Source organism: Pantherophis guttatus, chromosome 1, assembly GCF_059756535.1.
Source record: "Pantherophis guttatus breed Tessera chromosome 1, ASM5975653v1, whole genome shotgun sequence".
Taxonomy (NCBI): Eukaryota; Metazoa; Chordata; class Lepidosauria; order Squamata; family Colubridae; genus Pantherophis; species Pantherophis guttatus.
This window is the reverse complement of record NC_142063.1, coordinates 172,592,819-172,620,230: the sequence shown is the minus strand read 5'-3', so window position 1 is coordinate 172,620,230 and position 27,412 is coordinate 172,592,819. Positions and strand designations below refer to the sequence as shown.

General features: G+C 37.9%; 1 protein-coding gene across 1 annotated transcript in view; it reads left to right on the top strand.

Moving 5' to 3' along the window:
* Positions 1–2,254: 2,254 nt before the first annotated feature.
* Positions 2,255–27,412, top strand: part of KLF7 (KLF transcription factor 7) — a 77,613-nt gene continuing 52,455 nt past the window's right edge. The window contains exon 1 of the mRNA XM_034431695.3: positions 2,255–3,040. Within this exon, the coding sequence (XP_034287586.2) occupies positions 2,825–3,040 (216 nt within the window). The 5' untranslated portion in view covers positions 2,255–2,824. The remainder of the gene's footprint in view (positions 3,041–27,412) is intronic.

The following is a 27,412-nucleotide window of genomic DNA, read 5'->3' as shown; positions in this document are numbered from 1 at the left end:
AGCAATTCAAGATGTAGGTGATAATCTTTAAAGCCTCCCATGGTTCAGAACCACAATTATCTGCAAGACCACTTCTCTCGATATTATTTTCCTGTTCAATGACATCCGGTTAGGGTGGACTCATTGTATGTCCTTTTGTTCAGGGTGTCCTATCTTCAGAGATCCTGGAGGCAAGCCTCCTCAGTCATTCTCTCCCTGAACATCCATACTGACCCCTCCCTCCTGGTTTTTAGCACTGGCTATTTTATAAGGACTTCAGAACTGAAATGGTATGAACTGTTTTCCTAGTAGTGGAAGTTTTCCTTTGCTTGGTGATGGCTGTTGAATGATTCCTTGCACTGTATATTGGTATACATTGTTATTTATTTTACTTCAATGTGCATTATGTTTTTAGCTGCATTTGTTATGTTTCGAATGTATGTCAGTCCAGATCAGCTTGAACGGGAGTAGCATATAAATCCAGTGAAATACCTAACAACACAACTACATCAGCTTCTATTGTGTGATCTGCCAGCATCACCTCTATGCTGTAGCCAGGAGGAATAAATCCTTTGCTCCCCTCCAGTGGTTATTAGGTTGATCAGTTGATCACCATTTTGACAAATACACTCCAAATTTTATGGAGAACTGCTTTTTGAAACAGATAATGGCAGGAATATGATCTTTTGAAAGTGTGTTCACACCTCACTCTAAACTTATGGTTACTGAACCATGGCTTACTGAATTAATCAAATTGCCTGAGTTTGCATAACACACTGAACCATAAACTAACCACACCGGCTGAGCTTGCACAATTCACTGAACCACAAAACTAGACAGCTTCTTTCAGCTACATGTATATAAACCCAGCCACAGCATTACAAAGACAGTTGACCAGGCACTTGGGTTGATAAACTTTTTAGTAAAAGTTTTTACTAAATGTTATATTTTTAAAATTGGAAAGGAGATTGGGTGTGCAAAAACATAGTATTGTAAAGTATGGAGAATTACATCCTACTTAAATCTCTCTGTGTTTACTGGGCAAAAGCTCACTTCCCTCCCGCCCCCTTTCAGAAAAACTTTGGGAAAGTCAATGTCATCCAGGCTAACCATTTATGGAAAAACTGTTAAGATGTTTATGTAAAATGCAATACACAAAGAGGCCAGTAGTTGTTTTTTTTTTTTTTTTTATGATAGCAAATGGATTCAGGCTCTATACTGCAACATTTTCAAACACCTTAATCAGGATTTCATTTATGTTCCCAAGGTTTTGCTCTCCTTTTCGCTCCTCTCCCATCCATCGCTGGGTTGTCCACTATTCCAATCATAACATTCTTGCACCTAATTCTCACTTGAGATCTTCGCTACACTTTTAGCATTTCCCGTTATTTTCTTTCTGGGAGCCAAGCTGGCTCTGCAACAGAGCGGAGCGGAATCCGCCTACACTTCTCTGCTACAAGGAAGCGCGTCCGAACTCCGAGCTACTTGGCGCTACAAGGTCAACTACACAGCAGAGGGATGCGACTCCATCCTGGGCAGACTTTACTTAGAAGGAAGTCCGGATGAGTTCAGTGAATCTTAATCCCACGTAACGGGGACTATCGCGCACTTCCCGCTAAATTGCTAGTTTGTAGCCAGTAAGAACGCCAAGCCGCGGGGATGCTTAACTTCTTTCACGGACTCGCTGGTGTTTCTCCCTCCCCGCCCTCGCCCGTCTCCCCCGATTGCTGGTGGAGCTCCCGCTACCTTTTCAGCTATACAGATCTATCTACAGATGCCAAGGAGGACCTGCATTTGACAGTGAAATAAAGAGAGCCACGACCAACTAAGGAAGAAAAGCGCCCCAGTTGCTCATCATCATCTTCCCTGTCCGTCCCTAAGTCCGCAGCCTTCCTTGCGGGCCAGGTATCCTGGTTTATCCCCCTTCTCCAGTTTGCGGCCGTTTATTCTCCTTGTCATTCAAAAGACAGGCAGGCAGGCAGGCTGGCTGGCTGCACTGCAAAGACATCCCCTGGAAATTTGCATGTTCCAGAGCTCGGCTACCGCGCCATCTAGCCCTCTCCCAAGCCTCGGCGCACAGCACCGAGCCCTGCCCGCTTATATAGTTCTCTAAAAATAGCTCCCCTTACACTGCCTTATAAGGCGGCAGTCGGATGAAACCCTCCTCCAATCCCTCCGGCTCTTCCGTGCTCTGGCCCGTCCCCTCTTCCTCCAGGAAGGCCGCGATTGGGCCTCAGTGACTTCATGAGCGGCCCTTTCTTCCCTCCCCCTGTTTACCTTACATGGTCACGCGCTGCCTTAATGGACAGTTTCCTCTGAAGAGCTCACGACTGCGCGGAGAAGGGACGGGGAGGGGGGGGAGAGAGTGGGAACGCGCCCGGAGAGCGCGCACAAGGGAGAAAATGCAACCCCCCCACAATAAAGAGCAAAGATTGCATTCAGCAGCGAGCAGCAATGCAGAAATAGATGGCAGTCTCGTGTCAGTGAGTTTGCATTCCCCCCCTTCTCTGGTCCAAGCGCTGGAGTCAGCAACAGAGCCCTTGAAGGCAATTGCTTTTTACTACAAGTGGAGAAGTTCCCCCCTCTTGGTTGCCTGGCTGACGGCTCGCCTTGTACATGTTTGGGTGCATTTTTCCTTTCTTATTGGGTTGTTGATGGGGCTCTTTTCCTTTTTTCCCCCTTCCTTCCTCCACTCTTGTTCCTGCCTTGATTTTTCCCCCCTATCTTTGAAAGTGTGACTACAAATATTCTCTGGTCTCTCTCTCTCTCTCAAACAAAAGCAAAACGAGAGAAAAAGGACATCTGGATTGATTGCGCCTAAGACTCTTTCCCCCCCTCCTTTTTAATGAACAGAACTAAAACCCCGTCACGAAATTTCAAACACAAATCTAAAAGGAAAAGGTTGTGGTTTGTTTTTTTGCTCAGCAGCAACAGCAGCAGCAGCAGCAGCAACAACAACATGGATGTGTTGGCTAGTTATAGTATATTCCAGGAACTGCAGCTTGTCCACGACACCGGGTACTTCTCAGCTTTGCCATCCTTGGAGGAGAACTGGCAGCAGGTGAACCATTTACCTTACTCCTGTAAATCTCTTAAATCCGGGCATTGATGAATCAAAGCCTCTCTTTTCTCTTTTATTTCTCATTTTCTCTCATCTTTGTTTCCCTCTTCTTTTAAAATAAGCTACACTGTTACAGTTTCATTAACAAAGCGATGTAGTTGCAAACTGCTTGCATTAAATCCGAGATCAAAAGAATAATAATAAATCAGGGAACATCCTTAGGTCTGGTGGAAGTTATTTGGAGGTCTTTTAGCATTATATTTTGAGTTCATTTTAAAAAGGAATAAAGTATTTCCCTCCCCCCTTTTTCTTTGTGAATAAGGAGTGATCACTTTTAACTGGTGTTGACAACTGACAACGGATAGAAATGGAATAATGTGTTTTCCCTCTTTTACAAAGTAATTGGTGCATAAGTATAAGCCAGTTTTTACTGAAAGTAGTCTGTAGGAACATGCTGTATTAACAGTAATCTGAGTTTCTACTTATTTTTATTTATTTATTTTTAAAACTTGCATGAGTGATACTGGTTTAGAACAATGCCATCCAAGTTTGTTTCTGCACATCCAACAGAGGGAACTTAGACACTAGAAGAGTTAAGAAATATTACCAAAAAGGGAAATTGGGTAATGAGGTTAAAACTGTGCTGGTAGACAATACTGTCAGGAGAAATGGGAATCTAGAGAGAAATCAGAGACTTTTATCAAACCTTTGATTAGCCCAACTATTGAGATGGGGAAAGGGAATGCTTAGCGGTCTAACTATCAGCTGGCAAAATGAAATGTAGCTGGAGAGGACAGCCCTTCCAAGAGACTCCTTGGTTAGGGGCAAGATGACACCTAAGGTAGTAGTGTGAGTTTTATGGCTGGGCTTGATTAATGATTTCTTGGTATTCTGAAAACTCCTGTCTTCAGAAAGAGAGTGTGAGGGAGCAGATGAACTCTGGCCTGTGGAGTTAACAAGACAAGGGACATGCACCATGTGGTACTCATGTAACTTCCATGCCCATGACTGAAACAGCAAGTCATTATCCTGTTCACCCTGTATTTTATTCTCTTGCGGTCCAAACATTATTAATTCAGTTCTGGAAGGGGGCATTGGAGTGCCTTGGATCTTACTGCTCTGGAATAACAGTAAAATTTAATGTATAATATTTAGCCCCAGGTTTCTTTTTGAATGTATTTTTTAAAAAAAAGAAAAATACATGGTGGAAACACTTAAAGTCCTCTTGGTTGTGAAAGGCAGAAGCCTGTGTTTGGCTTGCTTGTTACAAACATTGGTTAAAGAGTCACATCTGGTTTTCTTTATGGTTCTCCTTTCGGCAGCTGATCCAGTTGGAGTGACAAATAATTCTTGCCTTAACAATTCTTCCAGTTGCTTCCCAGCAGTGGTCTTGCTGTTGCATCAGTTGCATATTAATAACAATCTAGACCCTTCTAGGCAAAATAATCTGTTGGCACATCCAGCAAATCTAACACTGATTTTGTCTGCTATATTTTGGGAGATTATTCTACTATAGAAAAAGGAAACTGCTTGTAATTTTTTCAATATAAAAGCATTCTGCCTGGAAATCAAAATGGGAAGGATTTTTTAAATACCAATTTTAGCTTTGGGGGGGGGGCTCTTTTTTTTGGTTAAATCTTGGTTGCCATGTGAACAAGTCACATTCAAGAAACTTGACATTAATGTAGTCAGTGTGTAGAGCACTCTACATAGTCCATGTAAGATAACCAGCTTTATCTTCCTATTGTGTGTGTTGGGGGAGGAGCTGAATAGAAACATCCTACCCTTAAAGCCTCCTGGTGAGGTGGCTGAAACTTAAATTGTTTTAATGGATATTTTTCTTGTATCTTTGTAGGCCAGTGTTTCTTAAGGCTGCTGCTTTAAGGTGGCTTATAAATCTTAAAAGCAAATGAATAAAAATTATCCCCAATATACCGAATGTATACATGTTTCCTCAGAAGAAATTCCAATTGTATCCCATCCCATAGAGCCTTGTATAAGGGTATAAACCTCAGTCAAACTCTGCTTAAATGGGACAAGGAAGAGAGTGAACGGAAAGTGTCTTGAAACAATGAGCATGAATTCACTTACATTAAATTAATTTTTCAGAGGATACATTTTGCTTTTTCACTCTACTCCAGACATTGTGATTTCTGGAAATACACTTATGATTATAAAGACAATTAAGTTTCATATATTATAATTTTGTTGAGGAAGCACTATCGTACAGTCAATATTTGCTTCTAAAAATGGGTTTGCTAGCTTTGTGAAGCAGCAGAATAACCCCAGGAATCTTAGACCCCCATTCACTTTTTTAAAAAAATATGTGTTCAGTTTTATTAAATTGCCATCTAGCAAAATATTAGCAAAACATCTGGGAGACATTGCAAATGAAAGAAGAGCAAGAAGGTTCGACTTGCTTTCCCTTCCCCTTTGTCCGATCACAGCAACATTTGAGAAATCTGCTCCAGAGGCTGAGTAAGTAGCATTGGCAAAGGATTCCAGATACATTTTGTTCAAAGCACAATTCTTTCTCATTTCCCCATCCCCCATTCTGTCTGCTTTTCCTCTGAATTCCTAAACAAGGTAAAGATACAGACCACTTACATTGATGACTTCAGCAATTTGGAACTTCTCGCTCAGATGAAATCCTTAAGATAGAATAGCATAATATTCTTTTATCACAATAACGATCAACTAGGAAACCCAGATTTACACAGATGTTATACAATAACTGATATTACTCATATGCTGAGATGCCCTGAGACTTCCAAGGAACAGCATTGTGAAAGCACTAATGGCATACTCTTCAACCAAGTTGGGCATTTTAGTTACGGGATAAAGTTACTTAAACATCTCCCATTGAACTCAGTGGGATTTCTTGGTCCTTCACGTCCATTGGTAATATGTGGAAATAGGTCTTATTGCTTTCAATGGAAGACTTTTTAATGTCCCTGAAGTATTTTGATGTGAGCGACAGCTGTAGAAAACTAATATAGTAACATGGTGTTGCTTTAGTAGCCTTCCTTCCTGCCTTTATCTTAGTCTATGGTTTTGTGACTGATGAATTCAGAACAGGAAAAGTTGCATGTTGTTGGCAAGTGTCATAAACAGAAAACCTACTGTACTGACTGCAGCAGTAACTCATGTCAGTTGCTAAATAAACACTAACTGCCATTCATTCTCCTTGTTGTCCTCCTCCTTCCCTGGTGCTGTAGGAAGAGGAAGTTGTTAAGTCCTGAGAATTAGCTGCATGGAAAGTTACAAGGAAGTTCCTAAACAGCTCAGAGTTTTTAGAGAAAAGGCCATGTTGCTCTTAGGCCAAAGAAATATGGCAAGCACCATTGTAGCATGTCTGCATCCTTTGTTTTCGGTGTTAATAGGTATATGGCTAGAAATGCTTAATTAAAACTTTAGAGGCTCCTAGAAATGAAACTACACAGTTAGAAATCCTTTTGGAGTAAAGCATTCTTGGCATTAAAGTGAGCAAGGTAACTCTCGATATATGTGCCATTTTAAGCTGCTTTGGTGATAGCCAAAGTGTCTGTTGTTCCCACCTTCCCATGCTTGAAAACTCATGTATGTGTGCACCAATAAAATACAGGTAGTCCTTGCTTTACAACCATCCATTTAGTGACTGTTTGAAATTACAATGGCACTGAAAAAAGTGACTTAGGACATTTTTCACACTTATGACCATTGCTATATCTTCACTCAGAAGACTGGCATGTATTTATGATGGTTGCAGGGTCCCCAGGTCATGTGATCACCTTTTGTGACCCTCTCACAAGCTAAGTCAATGGGAAAGCCTGATTTACTTAACAACTGTGGCAAGAAAGGTCATAAAATGGGGCAAAACTCAACAACTGTCTTGCTTAGCATTTTGGGATTGATTGTGGTCACACATTGAGGACTACCTGTACCATATAAGTAATCTTCCCATAGACATAAATTTGATAGCCCAAGGCAAATAATTCTGCCTCCACGTATCACCTCTGGGTAGCTGGAAGAGAGCTCTTCATACAGCTTTTCTCAGTGTTATGCTATAGTATTGTGCAGAATTTTAGTGTGGTTTTACAACAGGGACATAAGTGAGGCAGGAGGGGGGTTATCACTGGCTGGAATATTCAACCCAGATGTTATTTGGATGGAGAGACTACTAGGATTTAAAATGAACCTGTGTGGAAAAATAGTTAATAGACTGGAGGGGCTTACTTTTTTTTTGGCAACTGTTTGTTACATTACTTTAGGCTTACCACACAGCTTGGCTATGTCCTTCATGACTGGAAAAATCAAGATTCAGGCTTAGAATATACCTAAGCAAAAGCCGGAAATGACTAGAAATGATGACTGGAATCTGAGGTTATTGCTTGCAATGGCTTAAGAGGTAGAAGAAATAATTTATATCTTGTCCATTTACATATCGTTACCATCTGGACTCGGGGCAAATCTTATGAACCCCATGAGGTAGTTTGGCTTACAATGCTATTTATTGAACCTATGCATGTTTAGAGTTGAGCATACATAGTTATGCTGTCTGTCTGCTATCTCTGTAATAAACAAGCATATTTTCACATACATTTTCCAGTCAAAATGCTGTCCCCTTCTCTTGGATACTTGGCATTGTTCAAACAGAAATTACTTTCCTTTGCACACATTGCTTACACTCTCTGTGTGTGGATCTTGGAGAGGTTCTTGGAGATGACTTGACTACCATGGTGTGTTTTGGTAAAAGTTTGCTAAGAGCTGTTAGAAGGAAACTTCACAAGACATATAGGAAGATAACTTGTTGAGAGGCAAACAATAATGCAGGAAGAATTCAGCCTAGTCATCCCAGATAGGGTCAGTTCCTTGTCACCTCTGGATTTCTTAAACTGGTGATGCCAGGCATTGGTTCTGACCTTCAGGCCTTTTGCTTGCAAAGCATGTGTTCTAGTAGCAAACAGCATCCATAGTTGACTTCTCCCTCTCACCTGGCTGTTTAAAAACAGAATAAATTAAATGAAACAAGACAATACATTCAGATTTGTTAACTATACATTTGCTTACTGCAGACAGTTCCTTAATAGTTGCTGAATTGAGCACAGGGTTTAGGTAACCCTTAAAATATAATTAAGAGCTTTAACATTTTTGAATAAGTTGTCCTGGGTTAGTGAGTGAGATAGACGCAGCTTTTCATGGTTTGAAATCTCATTGGATATTACACTTGCCTATAGTGTTTATGTAGCTGCCTAATTGTTTATATTGTATGTTTTATCTAGTTTGCCCTGCATGAATATAATAAAGAATATGCAAAGCTAGTTATGCGTGTCTGTAATATGTACACATGGCTAAACCCCGAAAAATTGAATATACTTTCTACCTTATGGGGAGAAGCAGATATATCTAAAAATTCCTGTTGTATGTATGAAAAACCTGTTGGGTTTGGATCAGGGGTGAAATCTACTTACCTTTCTTACCGGTTTGGAAGTGCACACGCCGTGTGCGTGCAGACCCTCTGCGCCTGCGCAAAACCTGCGCATGTGCAAATGGTAAAAAAAACATTACTTCCTGGTTAAAACCAGGAAGTAATGACACCTGGGTGGGTGGGCGGAGCCTCACGCTGCCATCGCTACCGGTTCTCCAAACCACCTGCCACATTCGCTACCGGATTGCCCGATCTGGTCCGAACTGGAAACATTTCACCCCTGGTTTGGATCTGGCAAATCATCTAGCGCACACTGATTTTTCTTTTTCTCTTCAGATTATGGAGACCAGGTTGAAATGAAGATTCTGGGTATAACTGCAGTTGCCTTTTTAAAAGAACCATTGGAGTTACATGTTTTTGTCATTTCTGGAAAGAAGAATGTGTTTTCTCTCATATTTAGATTCCTGACCCCCCTTCCCCCCCCCAGTGGTAGACATTCTTAATGCTCCCATTTACTGAAACCATCTTGACAGCAATAATATGTAAATTATCCTTCTACTGTGATGTGTCTCCATGATTCCCAAATAATGTTTTTTATTTTTTTACCTTGAGTTTTTATTGTTTGTAAGCCACCTAGAGTTGCTGTGAGCAAGTAGGTGGCTACATAAACAAACAAACAAACAAACAAACAAACAAACAAACAAACAAACAAATGGGTGGGAAAACTCTTTTGGCCTGACCAGTACTTGTGAATGCAAGTTGCATCCAACAGCTTGCCTGTTGTGTTACCTTGAATTGGAGTTGGATTGACTATCAATGGTGGTGGTGATGAAAATAAGACCACATGTGCAGCCTGTATATGGAAAAAAGAAAAGAAAGATCTAACTGATGAAAAATTCTACTGCACAAAGTGTTTCTCTTAGAATGATGATGTAGAGAAAAGAGGGACATCTGTTGTATACTTTGGTTGCCAATCTTTTGTGATCATGTTCTTTGTGATAATTGCATGCATGGAATCTCCCTTTGCTGGGTGGCCCTGGGAAAAGCAGTCCCTACTTTCAGCCATGTTCCTCTTATTTCAGTGATACTACAGTTTTCTCAGTTCATTGCATATGTAAACTTAGTTTTCACAAAATTCGGTCTTGTTCTCACATGTAGCTCAGAGGGGAGAAGAAAATCTACCTAGAGCCTTGTTCTAGTTGTCTAAAAATCTATATTTAGTTAAGTGCTGTTGAGTTGGGCCCAATCCCAGCCTATATATGGACAAATGTCTGCTATCTAGTGCTGCCAAACTGACTTTGGAGCAATTAGTAGTGAACATCAGATCATCCAAGATACTGTTTGGTCAGAGTTTCCTTTCCTGAAATATACTCCACTTACTTGCTTTCAAGAGGTTGGTAGAAAGTAGAAACAAGTTTTGTTGTGGAGTCTCATGGAATTGCCCAGTAAGAACAAGGTTTAAGGTCCTGGTTAATTCTAATTTACCTAGTCTGACCTTAGTAAAGACCATGATATGTTTTATTTAAACCTGCAACTGACCCTTTCCTGTTTTCTCTCTACTGGGTTTTCAATATACATTCTGATTAGATATTGGACTTAATTTAATTTTTTGCCAAGTATGTGCAATGATTCTCTCCCCTGAGGCATATATCTGGCCCTGTATATTTCTTTAGTAGACAAAATGAAAACTCTGGAAACAAAGGTCTGTCTTCTAGAAGGGCAACTCTTGAGCCTGGATTCTTTATTTAAATTGGGCTTATAAATCTCATGTGTGGTAGTAGTGTATCTAAAGTAGTCACATTTCCTTGAAGGGGAGTTCTACCGATGACTACTTGGACATACTTTGAATTCTCAATCTAGACTAAAGTCTTGAAATTCTCTAGAAATTTATCCAAATAATAGCCAAGTCCTCCCCTGCTTACTTTTTCTTAAGATCAGCCCAAGTTATCTGCTATAACTTCTGAAAAATATAGTACTGTAAAGGCTTTGCAGGGTTGGAGGTATAGATGTCTGCTCAGATTGTCACATTAGGATAAATTTGTTCTGCCAGGCTTCCTGATATGGAGTGTTCACTTTGGAGGCATTCTTTATGCCTCAGAGATGTTACTAAAAGGATGGTAGTGCTTATGAAGTATTCTGAAATCTTGGTGCTGCAGAAGTACCGTATTTTCCAGCGTATAAAACGACTGGGCGTATAAGACGACCCCCAACTTTTCCTGTTAAAATATAGAGTTTGGGCTATACTCGCTTGGGCTAAGACTACCCCTCTTCCAACGCACACCAAATAAAAATTAAAAAACATCAACTGGCTCACCTGCAATGTAAAAGCAGCTGTGCTAGACCCAAAATGGCCCCTGCAACAAGCAGGAACCTCACACAGCCACAAAAAGCCCCCCCCCAAAAAAACAACTTTCACACTTTACACACACACAACACAACACAACTGGCTCACCCACAATGTAAAAGCAGCTGTGCTAGACCCAAAATGGCCCCTGAAACAAGCAGGAACCTCACACAGCCACAAAAAGCCCAAAAAAACAACTTTTATATTTTACACACACAAAATTCCACATACAGCTTTGTGAGATTTTGTGTGTTTGTGTAATTAGAGTGAAACACTACAGAAACACACTAAATCTCAGAAAGCTGCACAAATATTATTTTATTTTATTTTATTTTTATATGAAAACTAAATTTAAAACTTCCTAAACTTTAAATAGCTAGGTCTAAAAAAGAACAACTAAAAAAAAACCCAATTAACTATTTTTTTTAAAGCTCCCAAAGGGGGAAAAAACTTACCCAATAGAACAGGGGTCTCCAACCTTGGCAACTTTAAGACTTGTAGACTTCAACTCCCAGAATTCCTCAGCCAGCTTTGTTTTGCTGGCTGAGGAATTCTGGGAGTTGAAGTCCACAACTCCCTGCCTGCTTAATTGCAGGCAGGGAGTGCTTGCTGATGGAATGGATTCAGGCAAGCGAAGCAAGGCAAGCGTTGCGACTAGCAGCTAAGGTAAGCAAGCTGGAGGGGGAAAACTTTTTTCCTTTTACATGGCTCTGGCGATCCCAGCTGTGTTGCCTGATTAGCAGGCAACTCAGCTGGGATCGTCAGAGCTTGGATCGCCAGAGCCATGTAAAAGGAAAAAAGTTTTTTTTCTTTTACATGGCTCTGGCGATCCCAGCTGAGTTGCCTGATTAGCAGGCAAAGCTGGGATCGTCAGAGCTTGGATCGCCAGAGCCATTTAAGGCTCGTCAGAGCCTTTCGGGCTGGTCTGCCTGGTTACAGGAGAACGACACCCGGCGTATAAGACGACCCCCGACTTTTGAGAAGATTTTCATGTGTTAAAAAGTCGTCTTATACACCAGAAAATACGGTATTACTGTGATACAACTAATCCAGCAGAGCAGCGTTAACTTTTACCCAGACTTTGGCAAATGGGGCTGTTTTGCTGGTCTATCAGAAATGTTCTACTGCAACTGGAAAGGAATAAATCACACTGTAGGGCATTGCTTTCTCTTTGCAATCTCCCATTGTTCTAGAATAATGGGATACTTGGCTCCTTCATAAATGAAACTCATCTCTTCGAATGTTGCTATTTCATCTTAGTTCCAGTCACAGCAAAACACATTTCTAAGTGCTCATTGTACATCATGCCTTGGTAGTAGATAGCTTCCAGGAAGAATCAACTTCCAGAAACTGCCATTTGTATAATACAGTGGGAAAGAATGACTAAGTAAGTAAAAAAGCTTTCTTTCACAAATGGTACAAAGTAGAAGTAACCCACTAAATCTTTAAATTACCGATACTTTAATGCAGTATATTTTTCTGCACTGCAAATGTCTTTGCGACGTACACTACAAGTAGAATTGATTTGCTGAAATTTTGGCTAGTGCTGGGAAATCCAAAGAGGTGTCTCTCCACGCGAGCTTCCTCAAAATAAGGGGGAAGGAAGATCGCTCTGTTTCTGGTCTTTCAGTTTTGTGTATGTTCAGCCAGAAATATCTTTCATATGACTTTTAAATGGGCTTTTAAATGATTTATGCGCACACACTCTTTTTTTTCCCCCCTGTACTATTTATATGCATTTTTGAGCCAGAGTCTGGAGACATTTGAAATTTATAGAAACTGTTTTAATGAGCAGAGAATGAGGGTTTGGTAGATTCAGTTAAAATTTTTATCCTTGCCTTGAACCATGAACTGTTCCCTCACTTCCCCAAAAGACAGCTGTTTTTTACTTGAAAAATGAAATCTGCTGATGCTCAGAGCAAACCTCATCAGAAGTGGAGGTTCTACCAGAATTGTTAACTAGCAAAATATGTATTATTTTCTCAGATATGTATAGCTGAGAAATTAGTAAGTATATATTATTGCTATATTTCATTTTTAGCTTTGCTGATTACAAAAAAATAAAATATTTTATGTAGCCTATTAAATGTAACAATGTCCTACATGCATTGGGGTTTTTTTTTTTAGAGCAATGGCTTTACAAAACTGCATATGAACAAAGACAAGATATAAATACCGTATTTTTCGGAGTATAAGACACACTTTCCCCTCCCTAAAAGAGGGTGGAAATGTTGGTGCATGTTATACACTGAATACAGCCATTTTTGTCCTCCCGAAGCCCCATCCCGCTTGGCCCATTTTTGTGAAAAACGGGCCCATTTTTCACCTGTTTTTTGCAAAAATTGCGTTTTTGCCCTACCGCAGCCCCCAGGAACACTGTGCAGGCCTCCCAAACCCTCTGTTCGCCCCATTTTACGCAAAAATGGGTGAAAAACTGGCCCATTTTCGTGAAAAATGGGGCACACAGAGAGTTTGGGAGGCCTGCAGAGTGCTCCTGGGGGCCGGGGAGGACAAAAACCTTTTTTTTCTTACTTACCCCTTCAAAATCTTGGTGCGTCTTATACACTGGTGCATCTTATAGTTCGAAAAATAGGGTATATAACAATTGTATTAAAAAACCTATTAAGGTTTCAAAGGGCAAGTTAAAAGGAAAGAAGATCTTCTATTTTGGGGCTGCTACCAATAAGGCTCTGCCTTTTGTTGCCTTCAATCTCAGTCTTAGCAGTATCTCAGTACAGGTAGTCGTCAATTTACAATAATTCATTTAGTGACCATTCAAACTTACAACAGCACTGAAAACAACAGGTCTTTGCATTTACAAATGTTGCAGCATCCCCACCGTCACATGATTGAAATTCAGGCACTTGGCAACAGGCATGTATGCAACCGGTTGCAGCATCCTGAGATCACGTGGTCACCATTTGCAACCTGCCCAGCAGTGGTGGGTTCCACTTACCTTCGCTACCGGTTTGCAATTGTGACCGCGTGTGCAGTGCTTCTGCGCATCCACAGACTGTCCGTGATGACGTCCAGGCGGGTGGGCGGAGCCTTCTGACACTGCTGCTACTGGTTCGTGGGAGCCAGGGCGAACCGGTAGAAACCCACCACTGCTGCCCAGCCTGCTTCCAATAAGTAAAGTCAATGGGGGAAGCTGGATTCATTTAATATCTGCATGATTCACTTAACAACTCAGTGATTTGCTTAATAACCATATCAAAAAAGATTGTAAAATTGGATGTGACTTACTTAACAACTGTGTTGCTTAACCACAGAAATTTTGGTCTCAGTTGTGGTTCTGAGTCAAGGCTTATCTGTATGTAGGCAAGTCCCATTATATATTAAAAGAACTCAGGCATTACCCAGGCCTGGAATTAAACTGATAACCATGCAATGATTGAATATATGTTTAAAGCATTGTTAAGAAAAGCAGAAAAAGAAAATAAAATAAAAGAGATTTTCAAGCAGGATAAGGTAAAAATTGACGTAACATCACAGTGGTGGAAAGTACCCTGTACTAATTTAAACCTTCAGAAGTCAATAAGTAACAACAATAGCAAATACAATGTAAATCATAAGTCAGAATGAAGAATACATTAAAATGATCTAATTTAAGACATCTGATAAATCAAACAAAAGCTTAGTTATGAAAGAAAAACCCAAGATTTGGATGTGGTACAAGAATGTATGCAGTATTATAATCCATAAATAGTTTCCATGTTGAATTAAATTCTTTATCAAACTTGTTTTTTAAACATGAGGATATTTTTGAGACTGATGCATACTCCTAAAGCCTAATTTGCTATTCTTCCATAGAAGGAATTATACTTGATTTCCAGTTTTTTTAAAAAAACAAAAAAATGCCGATGGCTTTCCCCTAGCATTCAGTCCTCAGTTATTCTGACATTATGAAAATGTGATTCTTTACCTGGGGCTCCGAAAGGACTGTTGAGAATTTGACAAGTGTAAGGATTATGGCATAGTTGCAGCACCTTCACTTTTGCTCTCCAGATCATCACTTAAATATAGAACATCTCTTTGTTTCTATTATTATAAAACAAGGTTATGTTCCCTTCCAACCTTTCTCTGCTTGCATTCCTGAAATTGAGGGACAGCTCCTGCCCAGCATTTGTAATCGCTGCTAAAAGCTTTTACCTGAAACAGGAGGAAATTTCAGATGTAGATATGCCATCTTCTTGACTCGCTCCCTTTGTGTCTCACCCTAATGATTGCATGGTTAATACCAACAACTTCCTTATAGATTAAGACCAAATAACAATGTAATTATATATTTCAACAACAAAAAATCCGTTAACAAAAAAAACAGTATTTCATTAGGTAAAATGAAATAAAATAAAGACAAAACAAAATGAAAAACTAGATAAACTAGGAAAGTAGCTTCTGATTAATGTTATCCGTGGAATGGGGAAAATAAGCATTTCAGATGTTTGCTGTATAATCATTGAAAAATCTAAACTATTAGCCTCCTAACGGCAATTGTGCTTGGCTACCTTGGATAGTTGGATGTTTCAGAAAACCATCAGCCAGAATTGAATTTACTTCTCATTGAACCAGCCAGAACAATTTGACACTGGGGGGCTATTAAGTCTGTGTGCCAAGCTGTATAAAAGAACGACAGTGCAATAAAATATGGGCAACAGACCCCATATTCCCTAGTTGGCAAGAACATAGTCAAACTTGGATTGAGGATTCCAGCTCCTTTCTGGTAGCACAAGAGTCAGGCAGTTACATTCTGTTAAAGCTTTTTGGTGTGATACCCTCAGCATGTTTGCTAGGTGATTTGTTGGAATAAAAGGCTTCTATCCAGGCAGAGGGGGATAATAGTACCATGGTCACTATGAAGATGGATCAAAAGCAAGATGTTTCAATTTCTGATGGGCTCCCCCAGGCTCTAGTGAAATCAGATATTGAAGCAAGAGGCCATGTTGTCTTATGTTCAATGCCTTTTTTTCAAGCTGCATAAAAACCATTTGGGAGATTTACAGCAGCCAAAGATTCCTCTGTGAAAATCAGTTTAGTATAGATTTTAGGATGGTCAAACCCATATAAAATCTCTATAGGAGCTAGGCCTGATTCCAAATGTAGCAAAGAGTTGAGTACATTCTGGGGCATAAAGAGACTTGTTATTATTTTTGATTAAACTGCTTCAGAGATCTTTATAGAGGTGAATCCAGGAGCCATATGGCAGAAAGCTAATGACTGCCCGAAAAATGCAGGAGTGCATTAACAGCCCTATGGTGCAGACTTTGTTCTCTCAAAACCATGGAGGATTGAAAGGATATTCATAAATACAAAACCCTGGTTTGTTCAGTGCTGGTGTTTGTTTTCCAACCGTGAATCCAGCTGGCAAATCTTTTACTACTGCTTCACTTGCTTTGTGTGAATGCAAGTGCGTACAGAAATGAATCCAACTTAGAAGCCAAATGTAGCATAAAGGGGCGGCTATAAAGTTGCCACTTGGCCAGAAATAAAATGTAAGATAGACTGTAATGCCATACCCAGGCAGCTCAGATCAAAAAGCTGCTAGAGCAGATGATGTTGGACAGGAGCAGTTGTGTCACAGTGGCAAGCAGGACCTTGTGCCTAATCCTTTATCTTCTTCAGCACTGATTGCAGTGCAGGCTGTTGTGAGGGGCCTGTGTCATAGTAACAGCCCCTTTCCTGAACCTGCTTCCTTTGTATTTATGCTATTGGAAATCATTGCGAGAGATAACATTTTCTGCTTTTTTGTCTCCTCTTTATCATCAAATAAAGGAAGTCCTGCAGCTGTGATTTCTTTTTGTTTGTTTGTTTGTTTTTGAATTGCCTGTCAAATCCCAATTGAATATTCCTTGACTATACGAGGCTTCGGTACTTATTATCCCGCTGACTGTAGACATTTAACTCTGTTGACAGAACATGGTAGATGCTATAGTCTTACACATGTGGAGGGTTCTAGGTTGGGGAGGGCTGATCTTGATCCATTGAGTAGCCCCATATTATTCAGTGAAGTTTTGTGTTAAAAATACGTTACTTCTAAAATGAGAAGAATGAGAACTCAGATACTTTGCCTTTTCAGAAGTGTTTCCACTTTTCATTTCAGAACCATGGTGATGAAATAAGTTTTTATGAACAACTGGAGAAAGGCAGTCTCATCCTAGGGCTGTTTATCTGAATTTAAAACTGGGTTCAAGGTTTAACCCTTGCTTGGATGAAACTCCATGAAAAAGAGTTCAGTTGACAAATATTTTCCTGAAGACCACTACACAAAATAGATAACGCTTTAAGCTGAGACCATGCTGGAAGTGGATAATGGAAGACTATCTTTTCAGATGCTAGAAAATGAGAACACTGCATTCTGATATCTTCTCTTTCAGTGTTCAGGTGCATAAGCACCCATCTTTTAATTGTTATTCATAGGTTTATGAGAAGATTCTAGTGAGAATTGTTGAATTAGGTGTGATACAGAGAAAGTGGCATCACACCTCTTCTTCATAAGCTTGAAGAATTGGAGAATGGCTGATTCAGCCTGGTCATTAACACAAATGAAATGTACCCCCTCCCTCACCCCTCACCCCCACCCCCCACTGAGTGTCTTTTCTATGGATACCTTTTAGGGAGCAAAACTTCCCCAGCACAGCCCTTTGACCCGATTTGAGTAATTTTGTTCGGCCTCACCCAGAGACTGCATTACTTTCTGATGTTGCTATATTTCTATTGATATGTATTAAAGATGTGATACGATTATTTAAACCCCCTTTATTTGGTTGGAACACATGAGATTTTTGTAAGATTCTCCAGTTATCCTGAAAACATACTCAACTCAGATTCAGTCTTACTTATGAAATAGGAATGGAAACAAAAGCTTTGCACAGTAGGAATATATTTAAAGCAATTAGGTATTGCCACTTTCCTGATGTATTTAGCTATTTTGTTTGTTTTATATAACACAGATTTTAAGTAGATTTTAAAACACGCACATACACCTAGAGAACAGTGTCCTACACATAGGACTATGTTCACCATAGTTTGTAGTCCTGTCATGATATATAAAGTAAAGATATGTTGAATGTTGAATGCTTTTGTATAAATATAAATAAAACTTTTATTTTCTATATATTTTTTATATTTATTACAAAAAGGACTGCAAAGCCTAAAAGATTGGATTTTAAGTATCAATCATTCATAGTTTAGTTGTTCTAATGCATGTACTTTATGAGTACAGTTTTGTTTATGATTCTAAATCTCACTTGTGTAATTGTCAAGAAAGATTTAATGTTCAGTATAGTGAACACAATGGTAAATATAGTTGTGTACGGCCACTTTATTGTGAATTGTTGTCTCAGTGGGGTTTCCCTGGCTTTATAATCACAATAAAAATATGATGCTTGCTATGCAGCAGTACAGCGGTTAGGAACAATTCTCTCTATATATATATGTGGTGCAATCCATAAGCATTAGACTCAATGGCAGATTAGTCACCAATTTCAGTAATATGGAAATTGGACCCCTGGAACATCTGGCAGCCTTAACAACAAGGCCATTTCTCTTGCCTTGCCTTGGCTTTCTAATTGTATTTGAAATCTGTTTTTCCATAGTTGGCTCAGCATTGTGCATGTTTCCCATGTGCACTTGTTCATCAAGAGTTCTTATATCAACATTGGTTGTGCTTTAGCTATGATTGTATGGTGGGTATTCCTTTGTGGTATTCAAGCAGAGCCTATCTTGAAATATTTTAATCGAAGAATTACTTTGAAATAATACTTTGAAATTTGTGTTTATTGTCATGCAATGTTATAATTACTGTGGAAAAGAAAAAGCTTCCAGGCTAAGGGCGAGAAGGGAAGAAAGAGAGCAAAGAAACATTGGATGCATTAAAAAGCATCCTCCAAATAATGCTTTATCTTTGACGTAGAAAAGTGGTGCTGTCTAATGGAAACCTGGAGGAGTGCCACCTAGGACAAATTTTGCACGTTACTGAGCAGATTGATCTGGCAGTGAAAATCTGATGTAAATTCCTTTTGGAAAAAAAGCTGCATTTAAAAATTAAATAACTGCAAACTCTGGGTGCATACAATACCCTTAAATTGTAATTTGCTTCAAGACAATTATCAAATCTGGTCAGAACTATTCAAAAGAAATGCTTTTTTCAGGGCTGGGCAAAAGTGGCTGAAACTATTTGATAATCTTTCTAAAACGTACCAGTGATTGGTGCTGAAACATGAAAATGTGAAATTTCCTAAGATGGAGCTGCTATGAGACAGTGAAAGGAAAACTGTCTGAAATATGCAGGTAGTGAATACATGTAAATGTAGTATGGTTGGATTGTTCACATAGCCACAGTTAATGGGTTAGGGCTTAATAGTTCAACCAGCTGTGCTGATACTCCAGGGTTGCTAGCTTCAAAACATTTTTGCTTGTTTTCAGGCATAGCTAGTTATCATATGCTAAAAAGAAAGAATAGAGTGTGAGACAGAAACGGAGTGCCTGGATGAAATACTGCATGCCACCTGGCTGATGGTTTGCAATTTTCACCCCACATAGGTAGTTAGTGGCTATTTAAAGATCTATGGATCTGTTTCAGATCATGTTAACTCAAACCTAAGTCCACTTGAGTAAAATGGGAATTGTAAGAATATTAGCTATTATCTGAAGCTTTTATATTGTGCTATTCAACTGGAAAGGCTCTCAAAGAAAATCTATATAAATCCTGTATTCTAATTTTACAGTTTAACAAGATGTGAGAAAAGCAGGAAAAAGGATTGGCATGGAAAAGGAAAAGAAGCAAATTTGGTCACCAATTTTTAAACTTCTAAATATGTCTAGGATTAGGTTATTAGCTTCCAAGATGCCATTGTAATAGTTTTAATCTGAGATCAAAATGGTTACTAATTCACAATAAGCATATATCTCTGAATATAGGGAGTACAAATGTCTCACTTACCAGAGGCAGTATTGTGACTTCTGCATTTGATTATCTGCAGTGCTGGTTTTATAGCTCAGACTTTTCTGCCAAAGTTACAGACAATCTTGATATCGGGATAGATTTTTTTTTTTTTTTTGGAGGCCATACTATACCAGGCAAAATTGTTGTTCACAAGCAAAACGTGAATTCTTATAGGTAATTTATGAGTGAAATAAACGTTGGAATTCCTAGTGACATAGTATAACTGGATTTCAGGTCAGTAGCTACAATTGAGAATGATACGTCTGGATTATGCGTTCTTTGTCTGCAGCTCAGGTCATACATGGTTGGGGATCTGCATCTCAGGTGGTGACATGTAAGGGCAGGCACACAAGACTCAGACAGCACAGAGCAATTCATATTGGGACATATTGAGTCAGGTTGAGTGGAGTCCCCAATGGGTGAGTTTTCAGTTCTGTTTCCCATTTTATTGCTTTGTATGCTTTAATGTGCTGTTATTTTATACAAATCATTTGGTTTTGGGTTTTTTTCTCCCTTTTGTATGTTGCCCATATAGTTTGAATTAGATGGCTGTATAAATGTGTGCATGCAGGCATAAATAGTACAAACTGGCATTTTGAGCACCTGTGAACAGTGATTCTGCGGTTGTTGGTATGGCATGTGGCTTTTTAATAGCTATTGTGCTGCTTAGATAAAAGGAAAATACTTTTGTGAGTCCTTTGCAATTGACGCAGTGAAGCCTTCTTAAGAAGGTGCATTTACGGACATTTAGTCCCATGTGCTTCGAAAGCCATCAGTAAATTATCTAGATTGATTCTGCCTTTAATACATTTGAGGATGCTCTTGATATTTACTTTCTTTGAATTAGGAGATTCCTGTGAGAAAGCTGACAGCCCTAAAGATGTGTCTTTAAGGTGCCTTACTGTACATTGATAACTAAAAAACTGAAAAGATAAGAATTTTTGGCTCCTAATTGCATACTTTGTGAACAATTAATCTTGGAAAGCTTCTAGCTATTTCAGATACAGAAATCACATTTTAACCTTCAAAATGACATTGTAGAATTTTTTAATTTCACTAACATCCTTGATCTGCAAGATCATTTACCGAGAATGTTGCTGGTTGAACTGCATTATCTTTTGAATGAATTTGGATTGTAAATCTGCCTATAAAAACAAACTGACTTTTCCAGAGATTTTAAAGCATCATCATCTTCAGGTCATTGGGGTATCAGAGGCTAATATAATTACAAAACCATTATTTCCTATCCATTAGGTTTTTAGTCTTTCTAAATATTGGTGTTCTGCTTTTATGAAAGATATGCTGAATGACTCCCGTGCTACGTAAGTCGGTGTTTGCCCAGAAGAGCTTAATGAGGTGAGCTTTAGAGGGCCGATATAAGCACTTTTTATCATGAAGCACAGTCGGGTTGAAAGCACTTCTGTCCCAGAAGCTAAATCATTTTGAATATGATTATTCACAACAGGATAGCACTAACGTTGGCATAACCTGCCATAATTGAATTTTGCTTTTGTAGAATGTGTAAATTGGGTCAGCTAATCAAAGATTAACTAATGTACAATTGATACATAACAACAATCTTCCTCTTACAAGGAAAGGACATCTGGCAAAAGTAGTCTTATTAAAATAAATTTCAAAACATAAAATAATGTTTTGAAATTTCATGGTTGTTACTGTACTAAATTGCTATGTATTAAAGACTAGAATCTGTTACACTGCTGAATTGTTGTATTTCGGAATTGTGATTTTAAGAAGAATAGAAAAATGTTCTTGACTAAATACCACACATTAACATTTTTACTGGTTTTTTCACTCTGTAGGTTTTCATCAAACATTATTTGGCAAGTGATTTAAATAAATCTGGCTTCTTGATTTTAAGAAATGCTCCTCCCCCCCTTGTGATGTGCACAACTCTTTAAATTATATGTTGCATTCTGAAGGTGAATGATGAGGAAGAAACTCAAGCTAATAAATCTGTATTGTCTGCATTAGTTAAGATTTGTAAAGCTGTTGGCTTAAAGTTAAGGATATGCAGTTTTCACACTCTTTCTTTGTTGCTTCTTCATTTACTTTCCTTTGTTCTGAATTTTACTGTATAGGGGTTTCTGCTTATTTTAACAAGCATGCATACTAATGATCAGATGTGCTATAATTAATAATATGATAGGAAATTATATTTGGGAAACAAATTGCTGTGACAACAATCTGGGAGAACTGTTACAAAAATTAATTCATATCTTTCTTCCCTCTTTCTGTATCTACTGAATTAAAAAATGATAGGCAAATGTCTGTTTAATGTCATCCAGATTCATTTCCAAAGTATTGCTATTTAATCTATAAAGAAACTGGATTTCAAATAAACGGAAAAGACTGTGTAAAGTAGATTGCCACTGTTACAAAAATACCAGGTTGTAGCATTTATACTCAAAAGACTTATGGGAATGATGTCCAAGGTTTTGTTTATGTATTCTATTCATGTTTATTCATATGCAAAGTGTTCTTTACCTGTTTTAATAACAAAGCAAGGGAGTAAGCTGTAGTGAAAAACAGTGATAGGCTTAGAGTCCCCCTTTGAATTTCATGACTGGTATTTGAATGGAAGTCTTTCTGATCTTCACACAGCAAGATGTAGCTCTTAAAGACTTTGCTTGATCTGGTAGTGAAGGTAATGGTGGGGAGCTAAGGAAAATAAATTTGAGGGTGTGACTTAGACTGCAAAGTAGAAAAATATTCCAGAACGAGGCAGGGGCAAATCACTTCCCAATTTCTGTCAAGAAAACAACACAGTCATGCCCATGTGATCTCTAGAATTTAAGTTGGATTCTATGGGGATGTTTCTCTCTGGCTTTAATCCAGTAACCATTTTCAGACATAGACTCTTATTCACTTAGGTGGCCTTGTTTTAAATTTATGGATTTCTGTTATAAAACCTAACCTGAAGAATATGACTTACATGAATACATGAGTTTTGTTGGGCTGTCAGATTTTGGACCAATATTTTAATGTGGTCAGGAAATGAACTGCAATGAGATCTCTAGGCATCGTCACAAGGTAACTATAAAATGCTTTACAATTTCTCTAGAAATAGCTGTTTTCCCAACCTCAGCAATTTCTATTGATCTTCCCTGGATGATTGCCAGCCTGTCAAAATCTTTACTCTGCAATGATGTGCACAATTCTGATTATAGTATTGTAGACAAGAACAAGTAAAAAGCAAAACCATTTACACAGTGTTATTTTATGACTGTAACTAGATTATGTTAGCTAAGACTGTATAGAGTATATTATTGTACAAACTGGACTTGGCAGCTAATGATAATAGAATTCATGCCTTTCTTTCTCTTTTGGAATATTTTTATTATATTTTCATTCATTCATAGAATTTTTTTTATTATAATGGTAAAAATTAACACAAACTATAATAAAAATAGATAAAGAAGAAATGTTCAACCTTCATCACAACTACTGTAAACATATTTAGGAGATCTCCACCCCCTGTAAGGTTACAAACAAAAATCTCTTTGTCCCATATCCCTTCCCTTATCTACAGACAACTACATAAAGCACCAACTTTTCAGTCCAGATATCAGCAAAAAGTCCATAAAGATTTGTTAGATTTGCAACAACACAACATATCTTATTCTAACCTTGATCACATAAACCAACTTTATATTCCTTTCTTTTACTTCTAATGGACTTAATCTTTCGTTCAGTCAAATATTGTCACAGTATTTGATTTCTTTCCAATTCTTGGTCTTTGGTCTATTCATGAAGGGCAGCATCTGAAACACTTGTGAGTGATCTTGTGCCCTATCTTCACTTTATCCAGAGAGGTTCCAAGGAGCTACTCTACTCACCTGTTCCTTGATCGTTGCCATGGCTTTCCATTCTGCTTTCTCAGAGCTGCTCAATGAGCCAAAAACAGAGATTTTACTTGTTAGCTATTAAAGGCAATGAAAAGAACATGGTGATCTTAGTTTTCCATGCTGGAGTGTAAAAATAAGATCTACCAATGATCTGGCATTGTTTAGGCCAAGACATTATTGGGATAATGTCTCCTTAAATATAGCTCATATAAATTATTTGTAGACATTGTTTGATGTTTTAAATTGCCTATCCATATGAACTACCAGTTAGTGATGAAGATGCTGTCAATGTCTAGCCCACTCATGCAAATTTAACTGCCAGACAAACGGTACTCCAGAATAGATAAACTAAGCAAGTGCAGAATGTACAAGAACAGCATAGGACTCTGCTCATGATAATGATAATGATATCCATTCCCTGTTACACATTGATTCCCATTTAATATCTAGCTCGAGCAGTTGAGAGCCCAAAGGGATTGTAAATAACTGTAAAATCGCTAGCAGTTAATGATCAGAAAAGGATATCCAAACATAATGTGAAATACAATTGTGAATAATTATTTTTATAAGTTTAACTGCATCCTTTTCTGTTAAATTCCCTGCTGCTGAGATGCCTAGCTCGCAAGAAAGAGGAAAGAGAGGTCTTCACCTTTAGCAGTTTTGAAATCTATTTTAAGTAGAGGAAGCTTTATGCTTCAAATTTGAAGGTTGAATTTTGAACTGGGTGGGATGGAGATAGTTTTATGACAAAATACTAATTATTATAGCAATATAATTAGTAGAATTAGCATAATGAACCCTGGAAAATGGTGGATGCTCAAAGACACACTTCATTTTAATTTGGAAACATACAGTTGTCAGCCTAAGATGGCCAATGCCACTCTCTAGAATATCTGGTGATATCAAAGTTTGTCCAAGGTATATCAGACAAAATACCCAAGTGATCCTCTCTCTCATCATCATGAGGAAATGTATGATAAATAATTCAAATAACTGAAAAATTATTTCTGCTGGAAGCTGAGATGTTTCAACTAGCCAAATAGTAAAAATGATCATAGTGAATATTATTTAGTTTACCCTAATAGAAATCTTTTATTCGTTGAAAGATATAGGAAAATAAATTTACCTAGTTCATCTGATAATTATTATTAGTTTATGGAAAAATGTACACATTTAAAGTTACTAAAAATAGATTTAGCTACTCTATAAATATTTTAACATAATTTTAATTGAAGTCTTTTAAGGCTTACATAATTATATAAAATTCAGAGACTCAAGTCAAAGATATTCATACTGAAATACAGCATTAAATTGTGGCAGAAATGGTAAAAAGACCTAACATTTTCCATTTCACTATGGGAAACAACATAATACAGAAATGCAGACTGGATTTTATTCTAATTCATTATTTTTTCTTATTTCTTTAGTTTACTATCAAGTCCACAAGCTGCATCTAATTATCCGGGCTTATATAATTACACCCTTCCTTCCAGTTTTGTCACAGCATTCATTTCATAATCAATGTGGTTTGAATGATGAAGGCCTCCTTGCAGTTTGTCAAAGAATCCATATTGAAAAATTCTATTAGAATTGTTCTTTAAATATAAAGTCATAGTCTATTAATAAAGACTACTCAAATAAAATCTACAAGATGCTTCTAAATACCAACCACTGTCTGGCATTGCACCAAAAGATGCATACACATTCTCTTGTGCTTTCCACAAAATCAGCAGTATCAGCAGTAGGGAAAAAGCTTTTAAGATACTATAAAATTCTCTAATAAACCCTACAATTACCTTTTTTGGGGAGGGGAGGAAAAAGATTTATCTTTCGCAACATGTGAGACTTTAGGGAAAAATATTAAGCATTGTGTTTCCTTTACTTTAGCTTGCTGCTTTAGCACACTGTATTTTATCTATTATCTTATCTCCCATAATAGATCTAATCTTTATTTTCCTTAATTCATTGTATAATGTCTCAGATGGATTTCTGAGAAAGATAAAAGAACTTTCTCTAATCAAAATATGCTTGGTATGATAGATACCACAATGACATGTAGACCAACATTTTTCTCTAGGATTGACCCAGCTGACTATATTGCCACCGAAACTCCTTACTTTATATATTTACAATTATATTCAACAGATATTATTGTCAATTGGATTTATACCCTTCCAATACCCATTGGCCCCCTTCTTTTGGAAAAAAGTAGGTGTAGTTTTCATTGTGCAATCCTGTTTGTTTATTTAGATCCGTATGTCCTCCTATATCGCCATAATGACTGTGGGCTACTAACAACAAGTTATAACACCATTGAAAATAACAAGCTAAAAGCAATATACGCATAAACATAATAAACTTAAAGTATGCCTCACTAAATTGTAGGTAAGTAAATACAGGATTTGATTTTAAATCTATATACTGAAATTGGTACAGGTCACTGAAGTAATCTTTAATATATGCTATTTCTTTCTTTAGTTATCTTATTTGTCAACAGTTTCCCCTTTGATTTTATTGCAAGGTTAGACCAAGACTTCCCAGTCTTTTTGACCAATGCACACATTTAAAATATTATGAAGACATTTAGCTGCTGTCAAAGAATAGCTGCCATAGAGACTAAGGCTAGTCACAAAACATCCATTTTTCATAAATTGTCCTTGCCATCCTGTTCGCCCCCAGAATATACTTCCTTCACCTTCAGTTTTCCTTTTTTGATTTTTTTGGACAAGTGGCTAAGCTACCAAATGAAACATTGGGCTATCCTCTTGAGTTCCGTAGTTCCAGATAAATCCTTGAAATAAGAGTAATGCTAAAAGATATCCCTTTGTTTTGTTAATTTTCCATTTATTTTATCTTTTGATTTAAAGAATGCTTTAAAAATGGAGTCTGAGGGTCACCAGAGGAGGTGTCTGCAGGAGCCACATAGGGAAGCTGAAAATGGTTACTATGGAAGCTGCTGCCCTTTCTGTAGTTCTATTGATTGCTGCTCACATTCCTAGAATCTAATTACCCATAACTAGCACTAGAGCATTTTCTCTATGGGGCACATGTTCTTTGGGGATTGCTGTCTTAGAGGTAGCCATATCTGATGGCATAAGAAGAATCTTGCTTTCATCTGGGGTTTATCTTTACCACTATCCTAATAATTAACATGCTTTTTTAATGATAATGAAAAAACTGATGATGTGGGAGGTTGGACTAATAGTGTCTGAAAGGATTCTTAACAGGTAGTTCCAGTTAGAAGCTTTGATTTTTAAACAATTATTTGACTGCATTGATTTTGGGGGAGCTGGAGTGCAAAATTACATGAATTAGTAATTTTTCTGATATTCTCAATGCTTCTTCATAAAATCCCTTGGTTACTGTTTTTTTTTTTTACTTTGAGCTAAATATTTCAGAAGTACCTTATATAAAAGCATTAAGGAAAAAATATTTAGCAACTGCAGCATATTGAGCAATTAATATGTGAGAGAACGATGCCTTTGTATATTGTATATGATTTATATACCCTAAGGGCTACAGTGATATGACATATTTGCTTCAATATTTAATTAATTTAGAACAGGCTCTCCAAACTGGCAACTTTAAGACCTGTGAACTTCAGCTTCCAGGATTCCTCAGCCAGCCATGCTTGGAGTTGCCAAGTTTGGAGATCCCTGATTTAGAACATAAACCATAGATAGAAGTTAGTTGAAAGTGAAGTTATAAATTTATTTTTTTTTAATTTTATTTTACTTCAAATTTATATACCACCCTTCTCCCTAGGGACTCAGGGCGGTGTACAGCCAAGTAAAAACACATAAATACATAA